The sequence below is a fragment of the Bos javanicus genome, chromosome 1, assembly GCF_032452875.1.
Source record: "Bos javanicus breed banteng chromosome 1, ARS-OSU_banteng_1.0, whole genome shotgun sequence".
Lineage (NCBI taxonomy): Eukaryota > Metazoa > Chordata > Mammalia > Artiodactyla > Bovidae > Bos > Bos javanicus.
This window is the reverse complement of record NC_083868.1, coordinates 88,219,996-88,247,303: the sequence shown is the minus strand read 5'-3', so window position 1 is coordinate 88,247,303 and position 27,308 is coordinate 88,219,996. Positions and strand designations below refer to the sequence as shown.

The 27,308-nt window shown below is 40.0% G+C and overlaps 1 protein-coding gene and 1 long non-coding RNA gene across 5 annotated transcripts in view; one reads left to right on the top strand and one right to left on the bottom strand.

The window, feature by feature from the left end:
* LOC133246839 (uncharacterized) overlaps positions 1-3,045 on the top strand; it is a 35,109-nt gene extending 32,064 nt beyond the window's left edge. Inside the window, exons 2-3 of the long non-coding RNA XR_009736195.1 lie at positions 688-803; positions 2,554-3,045. This is a non-coding gene — a long non-coding RNA (uncharacterized LOC133246839). The remainder of the gene's footprint in view (positions 1-687; positions 804-2,553) is intronic.
* The window catches only part of ZMAT3 (zinc finger matrin-type 3), a 38,909-nt gene extending 14,484 nt beyond the window's left edge, over positions 1-24,425 (bottom strand). Inside the window, exons 1-2 of one of the 4 annotated variants that reach the window (XM_061415416.1) lie at positions 24,148-24,425; positions 19,836-20,162 (exon numbers count right to left, since the gene is read on the bottom strand). In XM_061415416.1, the coding sequence (XP_061271400.1) occupies positions 19,836-20,105 (270 nt within the window). In that variant the 5' untranslated portion in view covers positions 20,106-20,162; positions 24,148-24,425. Of the gene's footprint in view, positions 1-19,835; positions 20,163-22,586; positions 23,860-23,883; positions 24,112-24,147 lie in introns of those variants that run through there. The other 3 variants (XM_061415412.1, XM_061415414.1, XM_061415413.1) reach the window with 3 other exon arrangements.
* Between the last annotated feature and the right edge of the window lie 2,883 nt (positions 24,426-27,308).

Genomic DNA, 27,308 nt, shown 5'->3' with positions numbered 1-27,308 from the left:
TCCCTCTTACCTCCCAGCCTCTCATTCTCCAAAGGCTGCAGTATCCAATGCACTACCCTCAGCCCTCTTTTCTCTCCATCCATACACAAACCCTAGGTTATTTTACTCAGTCTCATAGCTTTAAAATACAATCAGTAAGTTCGTGATTCCTGAAATTACCTATCACTATTCCTGTTATAGACTGATTGCTTATGTCCCTCCAAAATTCCTATTTTGAAATCAACTCCCAATGGGATGGTAGTTGGAGGTGGGACCTTTGGGAGGTAATGAGGTCACAAGGGTAGAGTCTAATTACTGCCTTTAAAAGAAGATATTAGGGAGCTCCCTTGCTCGCTTTCCACCATGTAAGGATTTAGGAGAAACTGGCTGTCTGCAATCTGGAAGAGCACCTCAGAACCCACCCATGCTAGATCCCTGATCTCAGACTTCCAGCCTCTGCAACTGTGAGAAATAGATGTTTGTTGTTTGAGCCTAAGACAGACTAAGACAATCCCTGACCTTCAGAGCCGTATAGCCAACTGCCTCCTTGCTGTCCATACATTGCAGCCTTAAGAGGCATGTGTATGTGTGTGCTGTGCTGACCTGTGTCCGACTCTGTGACCCCATGGACTGTAGCCCGCCAGGCTCTTCTGTCCATGGGATTTTCCAGGCAATAATACTGAACTGGGTTGCCGTTTCCTCCTCCAGGGGATCTTCCTGACCCATGGATTGAACCCATATCTCTTGTATCTCCTGCACTGGCGGGCAGATTCTTTACCACTGTGCCACATGGGAAAGCCACCTAAGAGGCACATCCAACTTAAGTACGTAAGTAAGTAAATGAAGTCGCTCAGTCGTGTCTGACTCTTTGTGACCCCGTGGACTGTAGCCTACCAGGCTTCTCCATCCATGGGATTCTCCAGACAACAATACTGGAATGGGTTACCATTTCCTTCTCCAGGGGATCTTCCCGACCCAGGGATCGAATCTGGGGCCTCCCGCACTGGAGGCAGACACTTTAACCTCTGAGCCACCAGGGAAGATATATCCAACTTAAAATATCTAAAACATAAATTTTAATTCCCTCCCCACCACAGAACGATCTCATCACTGCCGCCACCACCATTCATCCACATGTCAGTAAATGACATTACTCGCCACTTAGTTACTCAAGAAAAGCCAAGGAGTCCTTTCCTTGATTCCATCCCTCCTTAAAGCCAACACATTCAATCCATCAGCAAGTCCTGTCAGCCTACCTCTAAAATATATTCTAAGTTACTCCATTTCTTTCCATGGACACTGAAATACCACAGTATTCCAAGCCACCAACTCTTTTCGCTTGCAGTAGGCAACAACCCCTAATGGTCTCTGGTGTCCCTCTCATCCTCCTAGTATTCTCATACCAGCCAAACTGATAGGTCACTGTCTCACTTAACATTTTCCAACGGCCTCCTACTACACTTAAAATATAATCAGCGAATCTTTCCTGTAAGCCCTTTTTGATCTGGCCCTGTCTACTTCTCAGATTTGATTTCACACAGCTCCCTGCCCGCCTCCTCATTATGTTCCTGCCTGACAACCAAACACATACACTTAAAATATGCCAAACACATCAACTCTAAGGCCACTGCACTTGCCATTCTTTCTGCTTAAAATGTTCTTTCCAATCTCTACATGGCTGGCTCCTTCTTACCTTTCAAGTCTCAGTTCAAACAACATCAAACAGCATCTTACTCAATCTGAGGTGTCACCCCCATCGAACAACACTTCCCCCACCCAACACACACATGCTGAATCACATTACCACACTGTCTGATTTTATTTCATCATAGTACCATTTATAACTGAAATAATGTTTGTTTGCTTATTTTTTTCTCTTTCCTACCCTCTGGAATGTAGACTCCTTGAAAATAAGGACCTTGTCCATCTTGTGTACTGTTCTAGCCCCAATTTCTAGAACAATTTCTAACACATAGCAGGCAATCACTATATATTTGTTGGCTGAACAAATCACTATTAGAGTGCAAATAAGGAACAAACTGCTAAGAGAACAAAGAGAAGGGAAGGCTTACTTCTGCCTGAGAGTACCAGGGAAAGCTTCCCTGAAAGGGGGACATTAGGAGTTATCTTTTAAAATGAGCAAGTTTACTAGGCAGGTAAGGAATGAAGGGAAAGACAACTGTTAACAGAGGAACAGTGTAAGGAAACGGCAGTCTGCTTGAGATGCTCTCCAGGATCCTTTGGAAAAGAGGTAGGAGCTGATACACACAGGGAGCTAATTGTGTATGGTTTTGTCGATGATACAGACCTTGGACTTTAGAGGCAGCAGGGGGCTCTGAAGCACTTTAAGCACAGCAGTTATATGACTGAATTGCATTTGACAAAGATCATAAGAAATGGGAAGATAGAAAAAAGAGCCTAAGGAATGAGGGTCCAGAAAAAAGAGATTGAGAATGTCTGGTTAATGAAGTAAAATGGAAACCAGACAACTGTGGCATTATGGAAGTCTAGAACAAGGTGTTTCAAAAAAAGAGTCTAATTAGATACATTATAACCTAGGATATTTACTTACAGGTATTCCAAACAAAAGCATACATATGAGGAAAAAGAATGGAGAAGACTAGAGATCTCTTCAAGAAAACATACATATAAGGATCTACCTATGACAACAATAGAATGGGAAAGAGTAGAGATTTCTTCAAGAAAATTAGAGATACCAAGGGAACATTTCATACAAGATCAGATCAGATCAGATCAGTCGCTCAGTCGTGTCCGACTCTTTGCGACCCCATGAATCGCAGCACGCCAGGCCTCCCTGTCCATCACCAACTCCCGGAGTTCACTCAGACTCACATCCATCGAGTCAGTGATGCCATCCAGCCATCTCATCCTCTGTCGTCCTCTTCTCCTCCTGCCCCCAATCCCTCCCAGCATCAGAGTCTTTTCCAATGAGTCAACTCTTCGCATGAGGTGGCCAAAGTACTGGAGTTTCAGCTTCAGCATCATTCCTTCCAAAGAAATCCCAGGGCTGATCTCCTTCAGAATGGACTGGTTGGATCTCCTTGCAGGCCAAGAGTCTCAAGACTCTTCTCCAACACCACAGTTCAAAAGCATCAATTCTTCGGCGCTCAGCCTTCTTCACAGTCCAACTCTCACATCCATACATGACCACTGGAAAAACCATAGCCTTGACTAGACGAACCTTTGTTGGCAAAGTAATATCTCTGCTTTTGAATATGCTATCTAGGTTGGTCATAACCTTCCTTCCAAGGAGTAAGCGTCTTTTAATTTCATGGCTGCAGTCACCATCTGTAGTGATTTTGGAGCCCAGAAAAATAAAGTCTGACACTGTTTCCACTGTTTCCCCATCTATTTCCCATGAAGTGGTGGGACCAGATGCCATGATCTTCGTTTTCTGAATGTTGAGCTTTAAGCCAACTTTTTCACTCTCCACTTTGACTTTCATCAAGAGGCTTTTTAGTTCCTCTTCACTTTCTGCCATAAGGGTGGTGTCATCTGCATATCTGAGGTGATTGATATTTCTCCCAGCTATCTTGATTCCAGCTTGTGTTTCTTCCAGTCCAGTGTTTCTCATGATGTACTCTGCATATAAGTTAAATAAACAGGGTGACAATACACAGCCTTGACGAACTCCTTTTCCTATTTAGAACCAGTCTGTTGTTCCATGTCCAGTTCTAACTGTTGCTTCCTGACCTGCATACAAATTTCTCAAGAGGCAGATCAGGTGGTCTGGTATTCCCATCTCTTTCAGAATTTTCCACAGTTTATTGTGATCCACACAGTCAAAGGCTTTGGCATAGTCAATAAAGCAGAAATAGATGTTTTTCTGGAACTCTCTTGCTTTTTCCATGGGCACAATAAAGGACAGAAATGGTATGGAGCTAACAAAAGCAGAAGATACTAAGAAGAAGTGGCAAGAATATGCAGAAGATCTATACTAAAAAATATCTGAATGACCCAGATCACCACAATGCTGTGATTGCTCACCTAGAGCCAGACACCCGGGAATGTGAAGTCAAGTGGGCCTTAGAAAGCATCGCTATAAACAAAGCTAGTGGAGGTGATGGAATCTCAGTTGAGCTATTTCAACTCCTAAAAGATGATGCTGTGAAAATGCTGCACTCAATATGCCAGCAAATTTGGAAAACTAAGCAGTGACCACAGGACTGGAAAAGGTCAGTTTTCATTCCAATCCCAAAGAAAAGCAATGCCAAAGAATGCTCAAACTACCACACAGTTGCATTCATCTCACACGCTAGCAAAGCAATGCTCAAAATTCTCCAAGCTAGGTTTCAACAGTATGTGAATCGAGAACTTCCAGATGTTCTAGCTGGATTTAGAAAAGGCAGAGGAACTAGGAATCAAATTGCCAACATCTGCTAAATCACAGAAAAACCAAGAGAATTTCAGAAAAACATCTACTTCTGCTTCACTGACTACACTAAAGCCTTTGACTGTGTGGATCACAACAAACTGTGGAAAATTCTTCAAGAGGTGGGAATACCAGACCACCTTACCTGCCTCCTGGGAAATCTGTCTGCAGGTCAAGAAGCAATAGCTAGAACTGGACATGGAACAACGGACTGGTTCCAAATTGAGAAAGGAGTACGTTGAGGCTGTATATGACCACCTTGCTTATTTAACTTATATCAGAAGTACATCATACGAAATGCCAGGCTGGATAAAGCACAAGCTGGAATCAAGACTGCAAGGAGAAATAGCAATAACCTGTCATCAGTGGCACCATATGACACTAGTCATATGGCAGAAAGTGATGAGGAACTAAAGAGCCCCTTGATGAAAGTGAAAGAGGAGAGTGAAAAAGTTGGCTTAAAACTCAACATTCAAAAATCAAAGGTCACGGCATCCAGTCCCATCACGTCATGGCAAATAGATGGGGAAACAATGGAAACAGTGACAGAATTTATTTTCTTGGGCTCCAAAATCACTGCAGATGGTGCCTGTAGCCATGAAATTAAAAGATGCTTGCTCCTTAGAAGAAAACCTATGACCAACCTAGACAGTAAATTAAAAAGTAGAGACATTACTTTACCGACAAAGGTCCATCTAGTCAAAGCTATGGTTTTTCCAGTAGTTATGTATGGATGTGGAAGTTGGACCATAAAAAAAGTTGAGTGCTGAAGAACTGATGCTTTTGAACTGTGGTGTTGGAGAAGACTCTTGAGAGTCCGTTGGACTGCAAGGTCAAACCAGTCAATCCTAAAGGAAATCAGTCCTGAAAATTCATTGGAAGGACTGATGCTGAAGCTGAAGCTCCAATACTTTGGCCACCTGATGGGAAGAACTGACTCATTTGAAAAGACCCTGATACTGGGCAAGACTGACAGCAGGAGAAAAAAGAGGATGAGAAAGAGGATGAAATGATTCAGTGGCATCACAGACTCGATGGACATGAGTTTAAGCAAGCTCCTGGAGTTGGTGATGAACAGGGAAGCCTGGTGTGCTGCAGTTCATGGGGTTGCCAAAAGTCAGACAGGACACTTTGACATGACTGTCTGACCAAACTGACTAACTGACCTATGAGGACTGTTCACAGAAGGACTGTTTGTAACCACTGAAAAGTGGAAACAACTTAGGAGTCCAACTACAAGATAATGGATAAACTGTAGTCTGTTTATACAATGTAACACTATACTATGATTAAAATACAAATACTAGGCCCTGTGTGACAACAAAAAAAGATTCTTATAACAAAACCCTGAATAAAAAGAACATATTGGAAAAGAAGATATGTAGGCATAATCACTTTAATATGAGCATTAAAATATGAAACCACTACATTTTATGTAGGAAGATATATATGTAGCAAAAATACAAAAAAGTGGTGGTAGGGGAGGTGGGGGACAAAAATACCAATTTAGTATAGTGGCTACATCTGGGAGCATAAAAGCAGCTCAGTTCAGTTCAGTTCAGTCAGTTAGTCGTGTCCAACTCTGCAACCCCATGGACTGCAGCATGCCAGGCTTCTCTCTCCATCACTAACTTCCAGACTCATATCCAAACTCATGTCCATCAAGCTGGTGATGCCATCCAACCAAGAGCCAGTAATGCCATCCAACCATCTCATCCTCTGTCATCCCCTTCTCCTACCTTCAATCTTTCCCAGTATCAGGGTCTTTTCCAGTAAGTTAGTTCTTCCCATCAGGTGGCCAAAGTACTGGAGCTTCAGCTTCAGCATCAGTCCTTCCAGTGAATATTCAGGACTGATTTCCTTTAGGATTGACTGGTTTGATCTCCTTGCTATCCATCCAAGGGACTCTCAAGAGTCTTCTCCAGCACCACAGTTCAAAAGCATTAGTTCTTTGGCACTCAGCTTTCTTTATGGTCCAACCTTCACATCCATACATGACTACTAGAAAAACCATATCTTTGAGTATTCAGACCTTTGTCAGCAAAGTCATGTCTCCACTTTTTAATATGCTATCTAGGCTTTCCACAGCTTTTCTTCCAAGGAGCAAGTGTCTTTTAATTTCATAGCTGCAGTCACCATCTGCAGTGATTCTGGAGCCCAAGAAAAGAAACTTTGTCACTCTTTCCATTGTTTCCCCATCTATTTCCCATGAAGTGATGAGACCGGATGCCACGATTTTTGCTTTTTGAATGTTGAGTTTTAAGCCAGCTTTTTCACTCTCTTATTTCACTTTCGTCAAGAGGCTCTTTAGTTCCTCTTCTCTTTCTGTCATTAGAGTGGTATCATTTGTATTTCTGAAATTGTCGATATTTCTCCCTGCAATCTTGATTCCAGCTTGTGATTCATCCAGCCCAGCCTTTTGCATGATGTACTCCTCATATAAGTTAAATAAGCAGGGTAACAATATACAGCCTTGACGTACTCCTTTCTCAATTTGGAACCAGTCCGTTGTTCCATGTCCATTTCTAACTGTTGCTTCTAGACCTGCATACAGATTTCCCAGGAGGTAGGCAAGGTGTCTGGTATTCCCATCTCTTGAATAATTTTCCACAGTTTGTTGTGATCCACACAGTCAAAGGCTTTAGTATAGTCAGTGAAGCAGAAGCAGATGTTTTTTCTGGAATTCTCTTAGTTTTTCTGTGATCTAGCAGATATTGGCAATTTGATCTCTGGTTCCTCTGCCTTTTCTAAATCCAGCTACAACATCTGGAAGTTCTCTATTTACATACTGTTGAAGCCTAGCTTGGAGAATTTTGAGCATTACTTTGCTAGCATGTGAGATGAGTGCAACTGTGTGGTAGTTTGAACATTCTTTGGCATTGCCTTTCTTTGTGACTAGAATGAAAACTGACCTTTCAGATAGGAGCAGCTTAGTTGGGAAAGGACACAAGTTCAATTGAACTGAAGCTAGATGACTCTAGCTTTTCATTCTAGAAGCTACATGACAAATACACATGTCCATTATATTATTTCAAATATTTTTTGTGTCTGAGGGGCTTCAAAATGATTTTAAAACAGCAATAACAAAAAAAGGAATGGTTCTACCAGGTCAGCACAGAGAAGTAACAGTGGATTTGAAAAGATACAGATATAACAGATATAAAGAATAACCTTGGTAAGAACCACTTCAGTAGAGTAGTGGGGGATAAAAGACCACATGAAGGGAAAGAATGGGAGAGGTGAAAATGGAGACAACCAGTATAATACAGGCAGCTATACGGACAAGTTCTACTACAACATGGAGCAGAGAAACAGAGTACAGAGTTAGAAGGGGAAATGAATCAGTAGGAAAAAAAATTTAAGATGGCTTAGGCTTGTTTGCATGGCAACAGGAGGAAGTCAGTAAAACAAAAGAACAGATATGCAGGACCTATACCACAGTTACAGAACCACAGTCCATAAAAAGGCAGAAGAAAATGAGGTACACAGGATTACAGGAGGGATCAACCTTAGATAGTATCAGGCATTTAATTCCAAACCAGTATCTACAGCAGTATTTGAGCAAATATCGCATCCATACATTAATGATAACAATGGCGACTAACAATTTTGAGCACTCATGTGACAGGTAGTGTTCTAAACACTTTATCAATATTATCTCATTTAACCATCATGAAATCTCTATCAAGTAGGTAAAATTACTGTCCCCATTTTACACATTAGGAAACTAAGTTCAATGAGTTAATCATTTACCCAAGAGTTTTCAGATAGCTCCATAGAGGCTGCCTAGATTTGCGTTTCTCCATACATCCTCCACAAACAACACAGAACAATAAGAAAGACAAAACACAAAATCCATGCCCTCCATACAACTAGAAGCCACAGAATGCCCAGACTCCAAAATAACAGTAAGTAAAAAAGAAAAGACATCAAATCCCAATGAGTAATCACTCATGCTCCTGCCACAAGCCTTCACAGTAAGCGAGAGCAGTCCAACAACAACCGAAGGACATAGAGAAGGAGCTTGCAGCTAGATTATAAAGCTAAGATTGCTTTATAACCACCACCAGAAAAAGTAAATCCCCCAATTTTATAAATATTAAAGCATGATCCAGTCACCGACTGCTAGACAGGGACTTAAATGTACACATGATCTGAAGTGGCTATCTTCAAAGTGGCTTTTAGAGGGAAAAAAGGCAAAAAGGAGGGGAGCAGCACCCTTTGGCAACAAGCAGGTGAAGAGGAAGAGAAGCAATGGGAAAAGTCAGCATCCTCAGGACAAAAAAGAACAAAGCAAAATTCAGAAGACAGGACTTTCCAGGTGGTCCAGTGGCAAAGAATCTGCCTACCAGTGTAGGAGACACAGGTTCAATCCTTGGTCCAGGAAGATTCCACATGCCTCAGAGCAGCTAAGCCGATGTGCAATAACTACTGAGCCTGTACTCGGGAGCCCACAAGCCACAACTACCGAAGCCCGCACATTCTGGGTCTTGCGTGCCACAGCTAGAGAGTAGCCCCTGCTCACCACAACTAGAGAAAGCCCTTGCACAGCAACAGTGACCCAGTGCAGTCAAAAGTGAATTTTTTAAAAAAAATCAGAGGACATACAAACACTCTCTGGACCACCATAAAAAAAAAAAAAAATTATTAAAGAACTGGACTTTGCTACAGTGATAGAAGAGGTTGCCACTGAATTATGAATCTCATAAACTACCCAAAACCCACATACTAAATACACAAAAAGAAATCAATTCTACACAAAGTTACCAAAAAAATACATCTCAGCAAATGAATTACACCTCCAAAACAAACAAAAAGAAACAAAAGAAAACAACACTCCAAACAGAATTAAATATATATTCAAACAAAATTTGGGGATATAAAAAAAATCACCTTGAAATAGGAATTCAAATTGTACAAAGAAAAATTAGGCAAAATATAATGAGAAATGAAAAGAAGGATAATTAAATTCTAGAAAGTAAAAAGTACTTATATCCAAAATGAGGAGTAAACCCAACTGTCAAAGAATAGACTCAAATGAAATGTAGTAAGAGGCATTGAAGAAAGACGGAAAAGCAGTCAAGAAAATAAAAATGATAAAAATTAAAAAATGTAAAGGGTCAAGAGAGGAAGCAATAGAAGTGGAAGACAAGAAAGAGTGACTTATATAGAACTGGAGTCCCCAGAGAAGAAAAGCAAAATCAAACAATCAAACAGAACTAACATTTGAAACTATAATTGTTCAAAAGTGTCTAAAATTGTCCAAAAGTAAATGAAGATCTGAATCTACATATTGAAAAGGCATGCCAGGTATCTGGGAAAATTAACCCAGAACAATCAAATCTCCAGTCGATCTTTTAAACTGTATGAGACTTCAAAGAAAAGAAAAAAAAAAAGTCCTCTTAAACTCTCCAGGCAAAAATCAAATAACTTGCAAAGGTTAAGGAATTAGAATGGCATCCACAATACACAAAGCAAGGCAATAATGGAACAGCCTTTTTAAAAAAATAAAGGTGTGAACCATGGATTTTATGCCCAGCCAACTATTCCTGTATCAAATGTGAAGACTATAAAAAATATTTCTAAATACACAAGACCTTAGGAATTCAGTACTTAAAAGGCACTCTTGAAAAATCTACTAACACTTCATTCACCCAAGAAATGACTGGGGAAACCACCAAAAGGACTGATGTTATTTTCAGGTGTCTAAATTGATCAATCCTGGGAAAGATTGAAGGCAAGGCAGGAAGAGAAAGGGACGACAGAGGATGAGATGGTTGGATGGCATCACCAACTCAATGGACATGAGTTTGAGCAAGCTCTGTGAGTTGGTGATGGACAGGAAAGCCTGGCATGTTGCAGTCTATGGGGTCATAAAGAGTTGGACACGACTGAGAGACTGAACTGAACTGTATCAAACACTAAAAAGGTGAAGATGACAGTGAAAGATTAATGTTTAAATATTATACATTATGACACAATGGAAATAATGCAACAAAAATGGGAAAAGGAAAGTAGAATAAGCTCATTGATTCTGTAATAGGCAACAGTTGGGATACCATTAAAAACCGACAAATCAGGTAGTAAAACAGTAAATAACTGAACAGGTTGGTAAAATCATATAAAATAGTGTAAATGAGGAGAAAATGAAAAAGGAGTACAAGGGATTATATAATGTGACACCTTTCTAAATATACCTTTTGCACAGGTGTAGAGAACAAACATATGGAGACCAGGTGGGGAGCGGGGGTGTGGGATGAATTGAGAGATTAGGATTGAAATACATACACTATTGATACTAAGTATAAAAGAGATAACTAGTGAGAACCTATTGTATAGCTCAGGAAACTCTGTTAGTGCTCTGTGGCGACCTGGAAGGGAAGGAAATCCAAGAAAGAGGGATATATGTATACATATAGCTGATTAACCTTGCTGTGCAGTGGAAACTAACACAACATTGTAAAGCAACTCTACTCCAATAAAAATGAATTAAAACTCTAAATAAATACACCTTTTTGTATGATTCTGACTTTTAGAACTATATTAACATTCTACAGGCTTAGAAAAAGAATCAAAGTCAACAAGAATTGGGGAAGACCCAAAGTGAAATAAGTACAAACAGAAATAAGCCTAACTGTATGAAAAAATCACATGACCACACCAAAGGAGGAGGGAAGGAAAAAACTATTCACATAGTCAGTCTGAAAGTATCTCTCCCATAATACTTACCAAGCACAAAAAGAAAAACAATAACTTTACAAAGGACAACACTAGCAGAGCAGCATCTTTGTAACCTAAGTAATTTTGTAAAACAGTATTTTGACTACACACTATAATGCTAGACACCAAAAGAACAAGACATAAATATTATCCTCTCATTAGCATGCTTATTTTCCAAAAGGACATAGATTATCAATCCCAGAACTATTTTTATGTGTACTGTGAGTGTGTACGTGTGCGTGTGTGTGAATGTGTGTGCTGTGTATAATGAAACATATATAACTAGCTCTATCATAAGAAGATCTAGAAGCAATGACACTCGAGTACCAAAAGGCACACCCAACACTCAGATTTTGGTCTCTAAATACCATTCTCCAATTAAAAAAAAAAAAAAAAACTGGCTCCTTGAAGAAATGGTTGACATGGGGAAGGTACCAAAAAATCCTGGAATACTTTGTATTGTCAGAAAGTAAGGAACTACACCAAAAATAATGGGGACATGTCAAATGAATATAAGCACCAGCCTGAAGGGAAACACACTGGTCAAATGTGAGACAGTGAATACATCAAAATAAATTATAGTAAGTATTTATATCCCTGAATTAATATAAGAATCTACAATCCATAGTGATACTAATTATTTGGGAAAGTTCTTCATTAAAGTAAAATTCTAACTACAAATATAGAAAGAATGATTGAAGCAGAAAAATCACCATTTGGCAAACACCACGGTAATAATTACTGCAGGGAAAAATCATTAATAGATGCTATTATCACTATTATGTACATCACTATGTAAAAATAGAATGAGAAATATTCACATAGTCCCAAGGTGTTTCCCCATATGATACTTATTAAACATAAGAAGAAAAACAGTAATTTTACAAAGGAGAGCCCCAGCAGGCACCACCTTAATCAGTGATCAAAAGTGAACAGCAGCAGTGATGGAAATATTCACATCAAGTCCTTTCCAATATGAAAAAATGGGAAAGACACAACATCAGTTCTGTGGTATTCCTGTCCAAAAAAACCCCCACATAACCTGAATTCAATCATGAGAAAACAACAAACAAACCCAAATTGGGTCATTCTACAAAACAACTCAAAAACTGCAAGACAGTAAAAAGCATAGAAAAATTTAACCCATCCACATTAAAGAACACATAACACTACATGCAAAAATTTATCTAGGATTGAATCCCTGAACCAGAGAAAGGACATTAGTAAACAATTGATGAAATGTAAAAGGTCTGTATAGCCAAAACTATGGTTTTTCCAGTAGTCGTACGGATGTGAGAGTTGGACCATAAAGAAGGCTGAGCACCGAAAAATTGATGCTTTTGAATTATGGTGCTGGCAAAGACTCTTGATACTCCCCTGGAATGGAAGGAGATCAAACCAGTCAATCCTAAAGGAAATCAACCCTGAATATTTATTGGAAGGACAGATGCTGAAGCTCTAATGCTCTGGCCCCCCTGATGCGAAGAGCCAACTCACTAGAAAAGACCCTGATCCTGGGAAAGATTGAAGGCAGGAGGAGAAGGGGACGACAGAGGATGAGATGGTTGGATGGCATCACCAACTCAATGGACAAGAGTTTGAGCAAACTCTGAGAGATGGTGAAGGACAGGGAAGCCTGGTGTGCTACAGTCCATGGGGTCACAAAGGGTCAAACATGACTTAGCAACTGAACAACAAAACAGTCTGTAGAGCAGATAATATTGTTGTTATCAGTATTGAGTTCCTGATTTTGATAACTATACTTTAGGTATATAAAATATTAATATTGGGGGAATCTGATGAGGTGCATGCAGAAATTTTTAAGAAGCATTTTATACAATAAAACTATTCACATTTAGAAGTTAATAAAATAAAATAAAAGTTGCCCAAAGCCACAAGTAAATGCCAGAAATGAGAACACTCTTGTTCCAGAGTCCAAACCACCCTGCTCCATTGCACCTTAGGACAACTAAACACAATTAAGGACTCACTCAAGTACTAGGAGCTGTCCTAAATATTTTATACCTACTAACTTGCAGGTATGATAAGTATCATCATTATCATCACCATCTTCATGAGGCATAGAGAAATTAGGGTATATTTCCAATACCATACATCTAGTGAGTATTTCGTACTAGAACTTGAACACTAGTCTGACCCCATGATATATTAACTAATATCCTATAAAACAGATGCTAGAAAAGAAAATAATAAATCAATATACCCCTAAAAATTAAAGATATGATTATCAAAATTAAAAAAATTCAACACAGCATTAGAATTCAAGAATACCTCTCAGAAATTCAATAAAAGGGAGAAATAAGAAATATGAAGAATCAATCCAGCTAATCCAAGATAGTGCTAATAGAATTACCAGGGGAAAAAAAGAGAAATATAGAGAAGAATATTATCAAGGAAATCATATCAAAGAAAATTCCCCAGAGCTCAAGAGAAATGAGAGTATGCAAACTGAAAGGATCCTCTAGGGCTGACAGGGACAGATGAATGAAGACCCAGACCGAAGCACACCCATCACTCTGAAATTTTAGATACCAAGGATAAAAAAGAAAGCCGAAAAACTTCCAGGGAAAAAAAGCCCAAAATTAAAGTGGGTCACCCACAAGAGAAAAAGAATCTGAATAAGATTTCTCTCCAGCAACACTAGGAAGATAAAAACAAAACAAAACACACAGGTATACATGCACACACAATGCGGTATAGCTTTTAACCTTTTAGGAAAATAATAGTCAACCTGGAACCAAACTGTCAAGTATGAAGTTCTAATACAGACATTTTTAGACACACAAAGGTGTCTCAGAAAAATATTATTTTCCACTCATTACTACTTCACTTTAAAGAGAGAGAAATGTGCTGTAATTTACATTTATATTTATCCTTTCTTCCTTCAAGTAATGTGAAGATGTACTCCAACAAAACAGGATAAAAAAAGGAAAACATGCATATTTAGAAAATGGCAACCTAAGCCATAGAGCAATGAAGAAAAATTCAAAACTAACAGCTGTGCAGCAAACTCAGAGGGCAACCAGTTGAGAATGGAGCAAGAAGACAGAAGGATCTGGGGGCAAAAAGGAGATTCCACACAATACATAGAGTGATCAAGAGTTTGGAGGGGAAAATGAGGATATGATAAAGATATATCATGTAACAAAAAGAAGGGGGGAAATGAAAGCAATGAAAAACTACTGGAAACAAAAAAAGATACACAATGAAGTCATGATCCAAATGTAAAGTATCTGGTTCAAATTAGAACAAGCAATCAGTGGGTTTCATGAAGATAAGTGAAATGGATTATAAACAATAAAAAGAAAGATTAAGAAGCTAGTAGATTTTTTTTACGGAGAAGGCAATGGCACCCCACTCCAGTACTCTTGCCTGGAAAATCCCATGGACAGACTGAGCGACTTCACTTTCACTTTTCACTTTCATGCACTGGAGGAGGAAATGGCAACCCACTCCAGTGTTCTTGCCTGGAGAATCCAGGGACAGAGGAGCGTGGTAGGAGGCCGTCTATGGGGTAGCACAGAGTCAGACACGACTGAAGCAACTTAGCGGCAGCAGCAGCAGATTTTTTTAAGGCATAAGAATCTTCTATTTTTTTTAAGAAAGTGTGAGAAACTCAGGGAAAAACAAAAAGCTATTTCAAAGTTATAATACACATCTGAAGGAAACTAAAAGGGAATGATTTTGAGGAACTGGTGACTTTCAAGAAAGAGCTATCCATTTGAACATCTCTTTTAAGTGGTGTGGAACCATGACATTGGAAACAGAAAGAAATAAATAGCTTTGCACTGAACATTTCCCTACTAATAATACAAAAGCTAAATATCAATTTTTAACAATTCAAGTCAACTTGCAAATATCAACCATAGGAAACTTAATCTGATTATAGAATAAACAAAAATGTTATAAAACTTGATGTTGTCAAAATAAAACTAGAGCCAACCCAAGATGGGAGGCAGAAAGAAGAATAGAGAAGAAAAGGTAGGGCATAGCTGTGGAAGTGAGAACAGGTGATTACTGCTTTTCATTATAAATCTTTATTCTATAGGCATTATTTTGAGAAAAATATCTTTGAATGTTTTAAGGAGTAAGCTGTTACCAGTGCAAATGCTACAAAGAGGCTAAGTGAGAAGGAGCTAGATTTCACCTCTAATGTCACAGACAGCCTTGAAAAGGACCATTTCACTAGAATACTGGAATGGAAACCAGAGTATGGTGGGTAGGGAAATGAAAACTTGAAGAAGACAAGTATATCCAGCAGAACTCTTAAGGACAGAAGAAAAGAAAGATTGCTAACAAGAGGAATTAAAAGGAAAGGGAAGGTTTTTGTCGCTATTTTTATTGACATGGGGGAAAAAACCTAAGCATGTTTTTAATCTGATTGAGGTAAAGAAGGGATGACAGGTGATGAAATCCCGAGCACAGGGTGAGGAATCAGCCTTGTAAAGAAGAAAGGATATCTATTGTGAAATGCAAAGAAACCAGGTAGGGAGGGGGCTTCCCTGGTGGCTCAGCAGTCAAGAATCCGCCTGCCCTGTGTCACAAAGAGTCAGACATGACTGAGTGACTAAGCGTGCAAGATGTAGGCAGGATGCGACAGGGAAGCAGAAAGGTGGTGAGATCCAGCTAACAGGGTCACAGAGAGCTTCTATCCACCAACAAAGTTTATTTTGACCACTCTCAGTACACTGCAAGTTCAACTGGAAAACAATCAAATGGGAAATTTGGTGGCGGGGTGGGGCGGGGTGGGGGGGGGGGAGCGAAAAACATAAACATTAGCTGACATTAGAGATTATGCCATCCAAAGCTGGCATCATCCAAAGCTGGGTGATCAACGTAAAAATGTATGTGCCAAAATCAGTATTTTAAATTTGGGGATAACATCAGCTGTATCCTCTGAATTATGAATTAAGGTCACTACCTTATGTATTTCAATTCTAGAACTACTTTTTTGCCCTGTGTTCTGTGTTTTTCAAATTAATCTACTTACTATGGTAGGTTGTTGTTTGGCTACTAAATATTATGAATAGAAATCTATGTTGATGACAGATTTTTAAAATGTACCTTGAATAACTAGTTCTTTTTCAAATGAGTTACATGAATTAACAGGAAAAAATGGTTGATGTTATTTCAAAATGTAGAGGCCTTAGCAAAATTTATCTAATGCTTTTTGCTTTTTACATTTCTATTAATGACCTTCTATCCTAAAGTGATTCTTCCTCTGGGCAATTATGCTGCTGAAACAGTATTATGTTGCTCCATGTCTGGCTTACCCTAAGTCACCTGAAGCCTACAGACAGATTTTAATAAAATGAATACATATTTTTCCTCCAAAGGTTTTACTTTAAATTATAACTAAAGTCATCATTTTGAGACCACAAAAATATGTACCATCATTAAAAATGAAACAATAGCAAAGCGTTATTTTGAAGCAAGCTGACTGGGTTAAAAAGTCCTAGGAATAGAACTAAATCTGTGATGACCACTGATGTGCATGGGTCATCACTAAGGCAGCCCCAGCTTAGGAACACAAGGATGGCAGGGGAAAATCTCAGTGAGCTTAAAGGGAAGTATTTGTTGAGCAGTTTCCATTGTGTGTCCTGGATTACTGGAGCATGATATGGTCAGTCTCTACCGTAACACCACACAAACCAGACTGAAGGCTGTTTACAATACCCTGGGCAATTTGAAACTTTGACATTTCAACAATGGCATCAACTGACTAAAACATTTTGAGTAATGTAATCAACTGTGATTTATTACCTCACATGAATGTGTTTCTAGCTTATAAATAGGCTACCACTGATCCATTTTATCTCACACATAATGAATCTGTGGTCTTGGTACCAGTCAGTATTAAAAAATTACAAAGCATGTTTTAGAGTTGAAATAGAACTTTATTTCCATCATCTCATCAGCCACCTTGCTGTATCAGTGTACAATCATTGCTATTCTGCCCATTTCTGGTCCTCAGTAAGCCTCACTTATTAGTTTTACCCTTGTCTCTAGAAGACTTCCTAAATCACAGCCTATTCGTGTACCCTTGGTATAGTCTTCGATGTATCTTTCAGGATAACATTTCTATGCTTTTTTCCTATGTTGGTGCACCCACATATGTTGTGTTCACACTCAGACTATTTATTATTCTGATCTACCCTTTGATCCACACTCTCGAATGCTGACATTTCTCTCAGGTTGAAATCCAGATTTCATTTCTGGATTAGCTTTCTTCTATGCTATCCTATGGAGAAGGCAATGGCACCCCACTCCAGTCCTCTTGCCTGGAAAATCCCATGGATGGAGGAGCCTGGAAGGCTGCAGTCCATGGGGTCACTGAGGGTCGGACACGACTGAGGGACTTCACTTTCTATTTTCTCTTTCATGCACTGGAGAAGGAAATGGCAACCCACTCCAGTGTTCTTGCCTGGAGAATCCCAAGGACGGCAGAGCCTGGTAGGCTGCCTCTATGGGGTCGCACAGAGTCGGACACAACTGAAGTGACTTAGCAGTATGCTATCCTAATGAAACTGCTCTGTACTTTTATACATGAACAGCTTGCTTTGTTTCTTAGAGGAAGAAAACTTCTTCCCCTAAGAATTAGCAGTAACACTGGTTTCATTCAAATGTTTGCTTCTGAGCTCTTAAGAACTGGCTTTTATTACACTCAAACTTGTTGTTTTCTATTAGGTTCCACTCTCTAGGTACCAGTGTGCTTCTTCTCTACTCTACTTTTCCTCAGTTCTTGGCTGCTTAAATTGTTTCTAGAACAGGCTGTCCTTCTCCAACTTTTCCACTTAAAAATTCTGATTATCTAAAATTTAATTCCATTTTCTTATATTTTCTAATTCATATATTCACTGTATCACCAAGGAAGCTGAAATTAAGTATATATTACTCATCAGCTAAAAAGTTCAGAGCACACATACACACAAGTGTAGAAGAAAAGGAAAAAACCTAAATAAATTCTGGTTCTCTTTCTTATCTAGTTTAAGCCTTATAATCCAATGACTCTGATCAAACTGAACTCTATGCATAACCAGAAGCATCCATCACTGTCACAAAGAGATATTAGGAAGGAAAAAGGCAGGAGGTGTATGTACAATCCATGCACATATATTTAAATTACATATTGCCCAAGAGTTTTCCCTCATAAAAGCAGACAACTTTTCTGTACATGGTACTTACATGCGTATATGACACACAATTAACTTGCTCCCAAGTTAATGGTTTAAACAGCAAAAAATCAAAACTTTAGAAACCAGGCTTGATTTCCATGAGTCGTAGGCCATAAGACCAAACATGCCACAGAAACAAATGAAGACAAAGTTGTTAATAGCACTGTGAGTTGAATCTGACATGGATCATCCTAACAGGCCACAACTGAAAAGTAAAACTGGCAAAAGAAGAAGCCGTGTCAAACCACTGTCATGGGAAGTGATACACAGAGGGGATGAGAGTGGGGGATGGGGAAAGAAAGAAACGTAAGATAAATCCAGAAGAGGCTTTTATGAACCAATAATGATCAAAGAGTCAGACACGACAGAGCGACGAACACACTGGTCAAGGAGCAACAGCGACATGCCAAGATCGGATGATATAATTAACTCTTTGCGTTGGAGGGCAAAATCAAGCCAACAACAGGAACTCCATACAAGTAACATGTCTCCCCCTAAATCCCAAAGAAAACAATTCACCATTAAAATGTCTCTGATGTACAATCATGAAGTGACGCAATTAGCCACCTTGAAGATCAGCCCTAAACAGAACAGCAAAGACTTACACCCAGAGTAAATAAAAACTTGAAGGAAGTTACAGAGGCACAACAGGAGAAACATCTTCCTAACAAATATCCTTCTACCATACTGTCCTATTATTTCAGATATTCATGCAGAGAATAAATAGTCAAATCAATATGACCCAGAAAACATATTTTCATTCAATGGCATTTGGCCTCAATGGCTTCTTAGATCTCTTTTCTCAAAAAAAAAAGAGGACATAATTTTATACACAGAAAACAATCAAGAAACATACCTGTGTTTTCCTTAGCAGTGACAGAGGTCAAAAGGAAAAGCTTAAGATTCATAGACAAAGAATATTCTGAACTGATACAAACTGCATTAGCTGGAAGAGAACATTTATAAAACTAATTCTTTCAGACAATTTTAACACTGAATTGAGTATGGTACACAATACTTCAAACAACTGATCTCCTTAGGACCACAGGTTCAAACATGCATAGGTGATTTTATTTGCCTAAAACAACAGATGGCTTCCCAGGTGGCACCAGTGGTAAAGAATCTGTCTGCCAATGCAGGAAATGTGAAAGAAGTGGGTTCCATCCCTGGGTTAGGAAGATCCCCTACAGAAAGGAATGGCTACTCACTCTGGTATTCTTGCCTGGAAAATCCCCTGGACAGAGGAGCCCAGAGGGCTACAGTCCACAGGGTCACAAAGAGTCAGACGTGACTGAAGCAACTGAGCACACACGCACACAAAACCCCAGGTAAACTGATGCCACACAGCTAAGTGTAGGAAGTTGAAAGAAATCCCATTCCACGAAAAGTGATGTTTTCTTTTAAAGTAGCAACACTGTGCTTTTAGCCAAACACTTAGCCATTGTATTATGCCAGGCACAAATGGTCATTTCATAGACACCTGTGAATTGGGCAGAGCCCTGAAATGTTCTCCCACTAGATGCTTGATTTTTCTTTTCTTCCCTTACCTGATAATGAGCCTGGGCTTGCTGCGCTGAGTTCAAGGTGACATTGCAGAGCTTGCAGTACAGGGGCTTACATAGCTCCTCCAGGGCAGTGTCTTGTTCCCCTCCCTTAGGTGGCTCTTCTTCTCCAGCCAAAGGCAAGGAAGCCTCCTGCCCAAAAGGCTTCTGCGGTGGAAGCTGCAAGGCTCCTGTAGACCTGGCGGCCACTGACATAGGAGGAGAGGATGAGGGCCGCTTAGGCGGAGGAAGCCCGGCGTGTTGCAAGAGGATCATTGGGTAGAAAAGCCTTGGGCATCATCCAAAGGATGAGGAGAAGTCAGGTCTTCAAATCTGAATCAACAGCAAATATTGAAAAAAAAAAAACTTAAAAATGTGTCATCAGCAATATGATATGTAAATGACCACATCATAGGTTCCTTCCTCTACTTCTCTAAACTATCTCTGGGACTCCCTTTCTTTTCCCTCATTCCCTCACTTCCCCCATCTGTTAATCCACATTGACACAACACTCTTCCACTGAGAAGAGCTTTATGGATTTGGCTTGATTTTGCCTGGCACAGTTCCAACTGCAGTCCCTCTGGCCCATGAACATTAATAGCATTGCATCCATGGCTAATTAAATCTAAAAGTCACATGACTGAAATGAACATCAAAGGTCACCCAGTCCAGACCCCTTCCCTCAGGCACACTTAAAACACTCTTGATGATAATCATACATAGACAAAAAAAAAAAAAAAATCCCACCAGCAGAGAACCTTAGCAAATATCCCCTTTTCATGCAAACTATCTTTGCATCCAAATAATATAAAAAACAGTGAAATCAAGAGTGTCACTGTTCAAACTACTGCAAACACTTCTAGAACTAGCTTAACTATCCAGGAACTCTATATATCTAATAGCTAATATTAGACATATACTCTAATATCTTGGAAAAACTCTTGAGTCACTAAATGTGACAAAAATAAACAAACATGTACCTTCTGATCAACTAGTAATACCAAAAAAATTGATTTGAATCTTCAAAGTGGAGGTTGCAAACAACCTGAAGGCCACATGCAGCCACAGATGTGCTCTGTTTGGAATACACAGTGTTTCATTTTGCTTTCATTTTTAAATTGAATTGGTTGTCAACATTTCAAAATCAAAAGATTTGTGGCTCCTCTTGATAAAAGGGGGATCTGACAACACTTGGACCATAGTCCTACATGGGCAACAATAGCTACTGAGTATTGAGAGGCACTGTCCTGGGTACCCAAGCTTGTCTTCTCTAGGCCGCCTCAAGTGCCCACTCAGCCTGCTGCTTCTATTCATATTACATGCCTGTGCCCCACAGGCTCAAGTTGAAGACCCCACCTCATGTAGCCTTAGATTGATTCATTAATCTCCTATAAAATCAGAGTATTTTATTTCTCTCTCTAGAGTAAATTTTGAGATAAGGATTTTAATTTGGGTTAATTGGAATCGTGGAAACTCAAAGCGCATAGTGTGGTTCATTTTGAGATACTCAAGATTAGAAGTTGCCATCTGGGTCAGAGGCAGGAGAAACAGGTAAAACTGAACTGGGATTGGAACATACTGGGTTTTTCTGAGGGAAACAATAGAGACTATAAGAGAAAGCAAATAGTTGAAAAGACTGAGGAACTAGAATTATACTGGGGCCCTGGCAGTATGATCCAGTACCCCGCTGGACGCTTACTTCATGCACTATTTGATGTAGGTAATTCTCCAGGCCAGAATACTGGAGTTGGTAGCCTTTCCCTTCTTCAGGGAATCTTCCCAATCCAGGGATCAAACCCAGGTCTCTTGCACTGCAGGCGGATTCTTTACCAGCTGAGCCACAAGCTCAGCCCAAGAATCCTGGAGTGCGTCTATCCCTACTCCAGTGGATCTTCCTGATCCAGGCATCAAAATGGGGTCTCCTGCATTGAAGGTGATTTCTTTACCAACTGACCTATGAGGGAAGCCCCTAACCCTGCGTATCTCAAAATGAACCACACTATGCGCTTTGAGTTCCCACGATTCTAACTGACCCAAATTAAAATCCTTATCTCAAAATCCTCTATTCCTTTCACTTTCAATACTATTAAAACCTCTTTTTGGTCAATAGAACATAGCTATTTTAAGTGCCAAAATTTTCCATCTGCAATAGAAAAGTATAGGTTTTATGATAATAGATTTACTGAAATCAACCAAGAACAATTTTGAAAAGTTAAATCTCTTTTACCACATTTAATAAGTATCTACACCTGTAAATTTCAACCAAATAACAGTTTTTGTACTAAATTCAGGCTCTTAGAGCAGGAGAGGTTATCAGTGCAATGGGAAAATAATGTACTAAATGGCAAAGTACATACATCATTAGTCATAGTATTCAACAATATTTCTTATTGTTGAATATAAGCATATATTGTTGATATAAGCATATAAGCATATTGTTGAATAAGCATATAAGCATATTGTTGAATAAGCATAATATTTAGAAAAACAATAATGTTATTTTATTCTCAAGCAGAAATATGCTGTCCATACCTCTGAGAATATTTTTTAAAAAGCAATACAGATTTAGAACATTTAAAAAGTCATGTTCTCTATAATCACATTATTCCTCTCAATTAAACCAAGTAAAGACATTCAGAAAGCAAAGGCAAATACGGATATTTTAAAAAAGAAAACTACGGGGACAAAGACCCCTTTTTAAAAATTTTAACTACCTAATCATGACAATTAGTAATATTAAAAGACTACATATACCACCTGTACAGAAACAAAAGGATACCAAAGTGCCAATGACAAGCTGCCAGCTCAGAGATAAATGATGGAGGAGGATGTTAAAACATCTTGATAAAGGAAATACACAATATAAAGAGAAAATCAAATGTTACCAATGGCCTAGACATGTCTGGACTTGTTTTATAAAAGTTCACTCCCACTTGAGGAAATACCAGCATGTGTCTCCCCCAGCGTGGTCTACAGGCTTCCATCATAATAAAGGCCTGATAAAATCTCTTGAATTGAAGAAAAAATTCTCATACAGTACAAACTTACCCACTATCACATTTTACCTTTTAATGTTTAAAGAATACCTAGATAGTCCAAAATTCTTTCTTGTAATATTTAACAATCAAAATGATGTCAACTCCCCCAAAAGTATCTATACAAGACAATTACATCAGGTATTACTATACTTGCAAAAAAAAAAAAAAAACTAGCATAAAATAAAAATCTAAAAACAAAGCCTTCAGTGAAAGCAGATATGGTGGAATATAAAGAGATTCAAAGCATATAGGACTCAGGTCTGTTCAACTACTGCATTAAATTAAAAGAAACTAACTTGACGCCTGATGTAAATAAAATATTCCTCAGATCATAAAAGCCATTCAATTTAATGCTTGAAGTAGCATAAATGAAGGATTTATGGTGGTTAATGTCCTGGTATGGAAAGAGTTGAGGGGACAATAAAGAAAATCAAAGCTTCTCAGTCTACCCTGTTTAAAGAAAAGGAATGATCATATAGCATAGTTTTCATGATCGAACTAGGGCCTACTCTTCACATACTGCATTAAAGACAACCACTTTCTCATTTGGAGAAATCTTCGGAGGAAAGGAAAGACAATAAGAGAACAGGTTACTAGCACCTCAGGAAACTAGGTAAGTCTGTAACTGGGAATTCCGAAAATGAGGGAAAGACGGTGAGCATTATTCAGAGGTCATCAGAACACAGCGAGAAGGAATGAGAGAGGAAAATAAAACAATAATCAGTTGTAAGGTATATCACAGAAGGAAGACCCAAAAGAACGAAAGAACCTGGGGAAGAAGAGGCCTTGGTGAACTGGTGAATGTTCTCCAGTCTCAGTTATGACTGGCCCGAATCCTAGGAAACCTTTCACATATTTGAATCAGAGCTACATATACTTCAGCATCGCCCACATATATCTTACATTTCTAAAACGTGCATGCATACACAAGAGAGCGCACTCACATATACATACATACACGCACACACACACATACACGCACACACACACACATACACGCACACGCACTCACGCACCCATGAGGATGCCATCACGAAAGATGGAATCCCGGGTCTCCCACGGGGCGGGGGCAAGCGCTAGGGCCAAGGCAGCTCCACAGCTAGAGGATCCAAACAGTACACGTGAAATGCTTTAAAAACAAACAGATAAATAAAAGCACCGCAAGCCGGTCACGTGGAGGGCAGGTGGAAAGACCGCACCGGAAAGGAACTGCTAGCCTGGTCGCTCTGGTGCTCCTAAATGTCCTAAATGCCCCGAGGCTCGGGATCGCCCGCACTTACCGGAACCCCCGGGACGCGCCGGGAGTCTGGGCGCCGCGCCTGCCCCGGACGCCCGCCGCCGTCCGTCCTCCACGCCTGGCTCGGCCCGATTCTACTCCGCCTCCCTCCGCGTAACTTTCTCGGCTGGCCGGGCAGAGCCCCCTCCACAGCTGAAGGCTGACTGTCAAAAGTCAGTCCAAACGGACCCACAGGGAAACAGCTGCAGGAAGTGACTGCGGAATCGGGAGGCGGCGGAGGAGGAGACTGAAGGCGCCGGCCCGGCGTCGCCAGTGCGCATGTGCTTGGTGGAGCAGGGCCCGCGGCGGCGGAGGAGGCTCCAGCACGCCGGGAGGGTGGGGTGCACACCCGGCAGGTGCCGGGACTGTGAGCGCAGCGGCTCTGAGCCGGCGTGGCGGACAAAGGCACGAGTCCCAGGGAGGACGCACCACCGCCAGTCTTAAGAGTTTGTTCATCCTATAACCTGGAAAGTTGATCCAGAGCAGAAACCTGGGCAGAGTTTTCGCAACTTTCATCTCCTGTCACTGAGATCCAAAGCCTTTTTCATTCCAGCCCTGCCCTCCGTCCGCTGATTGCCTGCTAAGAGTGGCAGAGGGGAGCTGCCAGAATATCCAGGATCGTCCCACCTGCTGCGACAGAACCTTTAAACTGCTCCTTTCTCCAGGATGAAGGAAGAATAGCGCGCTGCTGCCAACTCAGAGGTCTCCAATCACACAAGAAAACATGTACGCAGACTTGCCCTCTACGTAACAGCAGAACTGGCAAGAGATGTGGTGTTGGAGAAGACTCTTGAGAGTCCCTTGGACTGCAAGGAGATCCAACCAGTCCATTCTGAAGGAGCTGGGATTTCTTTGGTAGGAATGATGCTAAAGCTGAAACTCCAGTACTTTGGCCACCTGATTCGAAGAGTTGACTCATTGGAAAAGACTCTGATGCTGGGAGGGATTGGGGGCAGGAGGAGAAGGGGATGACAGAGGATGAGATGGCTGGATGGCATCACTGACTCGATGGACGTGAGTCTGAGTGAACTCTGGGAGTTGGTGATGGACAGGGAGGCCTGGCGTGCTGCGATTCATGGGGTCGCAAAGAGCTGGACACGACTGAGCGACTGAACTGAACTGAGAGACCTTCTCTGGCACACCACCACTCCCCACCCCACCCTCAACCTCACCTGCATGACAAAAAAGGCTAGGAAGAGATTGGCTAAGGCTATAATGTCACATCCTTTCACAGTCAACCTCAGCACATTCAGGGTTGACATTGAGAGATGAGCTGAGCCAAGTATTAATGTTAAAATTCTGTTAACTTGTAAATTTTTCCATAGGACTATTTGGGGGTAAAATATTCATAACATAAATTTTGACCATTTTTAACTGTTAGTTCAGTGCCACTAAGTACATTCACAACATTGTGTGCTTATTTTTTAAGCATTACAGTAAGTCCTCTATATATGAGCCTTCAAGTTGAGAGCTTTCCAAAGATACCAACATGGGTTCCATCAACCTCAAGTTTGAGTGAAATTGTAGCTTGTGCTCCAACTCCTATTGCTGAGGATCTTTCAGCTCTTCCATCTCCCACCTCCTCTCCCTCCTCTAGTCAGTAACTCTTTTTGTCTGTTCACTGGATGCCAGGCCCTGTATGGCTGCTATTATAGTGTACTACCTTACTTTTCAAGGTAGTGTACTGTAAGATTTAAAATGTTTTCTTTATTCTTTTTGTTTATTTTTATATATTATTAGAAAAGTATTATAAACCTATTACAGTACACTACTATATAGCTGACTGTGTTCTTTGGGTACCTAAGGCTAACTTTGTTGGACTTACAAACTTATTGTCAGAATGGAACTTGTTCATATGTAGGGGACTTACTGTAATTAAAATGTCAATGAGACCTATTTATAGCAAGATGTACCCTGCTGCTGCTGCTGCTAAGTCACTTCAGTCATGTCCGACTCTGTCCCATCAGGCTCCACCATCCCTGGGATTCTCCAGGCAAGAACACTGGAGTGGGTTGCCATTTCCTCCTCCAATGCATGAAAGGGAAAAGGGAAAGTGAAGTCGCTCAGTCGTGTCCGACTCTTCGGGACCCCAAGGACTGCAGCCTACCAGGCTCCTCCGTCCATGGGATTCTCCAGGCAAGAGTACTGGAGTAGGGTGCCATTGACTTCTCTGAAGATGTACCCTAGTAGTAGGCAAATACTGCAGGAAATTAAGGCAGTTTCTTTGGCTGAAACACACCATCCAATACTACCAAGGACAAACCAAATTGACTCTTTTCTAGAAATGACTTAATTAATACAATGGTTGCTTAGCAATCACCCAAAGCTAGTGTATGCAGGCCCTTTAAGGAGAATAACTCATCATGCCTAGGTAGACAACTAACAGTTTTTCTGAATTAATTTTCTGTTTATGCATACATACTTTGAGCTTCTCTAGTGGCTCAGCAGTGAAGAATCTGCCTGCAACGCAGGAGACGTGGGTTTGATCCCTGAGTGGGGAAGATCCCCTGGGCATGGCAACCCACTCCAGTATTCTCGCCTGGTGAATCCCATGAAAAAACTGCATTAAATCTGTAGATTGCATGGGGTAGTGTTGTCATTTTAACAATATTAATTCTTCCAATCCATGGACACAGTATATCTTTCCATCTGTTTGTGTTGTCTTCAATTTCTTCCATCAGCATCATAGTTTTCTGAGTACAAACAAGTCTTTTACTTCATTAGGTAGGTTTATGTCTAAGCATTTTATGGTATTTTTTTCAGTAAAAACATTCACAAGTGATCATTTTTACCACCCTGTTAAACATACTAAGCAAAAAGGCAGTTTTTTTCAGGTGAAATGCTTTCAATAAATGCTGCAGTATTAACTAATAAATTCAGAAAATAAGCACCTTCCCACTTTATATCTGATAAATTTCACCACATTTATTAATCTTTTCAGTTGCTATTCTGTTCACTAAAAACTAATCATCTTGTTGAAAATATTTTTGTTTGTACTTTGCAGATAAACATGAATTCACAAACATTGTAAACAAAAATCAGTGAGAGGTTAGATCAATGTTTGTCTTCAACATGTTTGAGTACAAGTTTTGAGCATATAAAAAGGGGTCCTTCAACAGTTTATTTTTAAAAGTTCAATTGTTTCAGCTTGGATACCAATTTTTG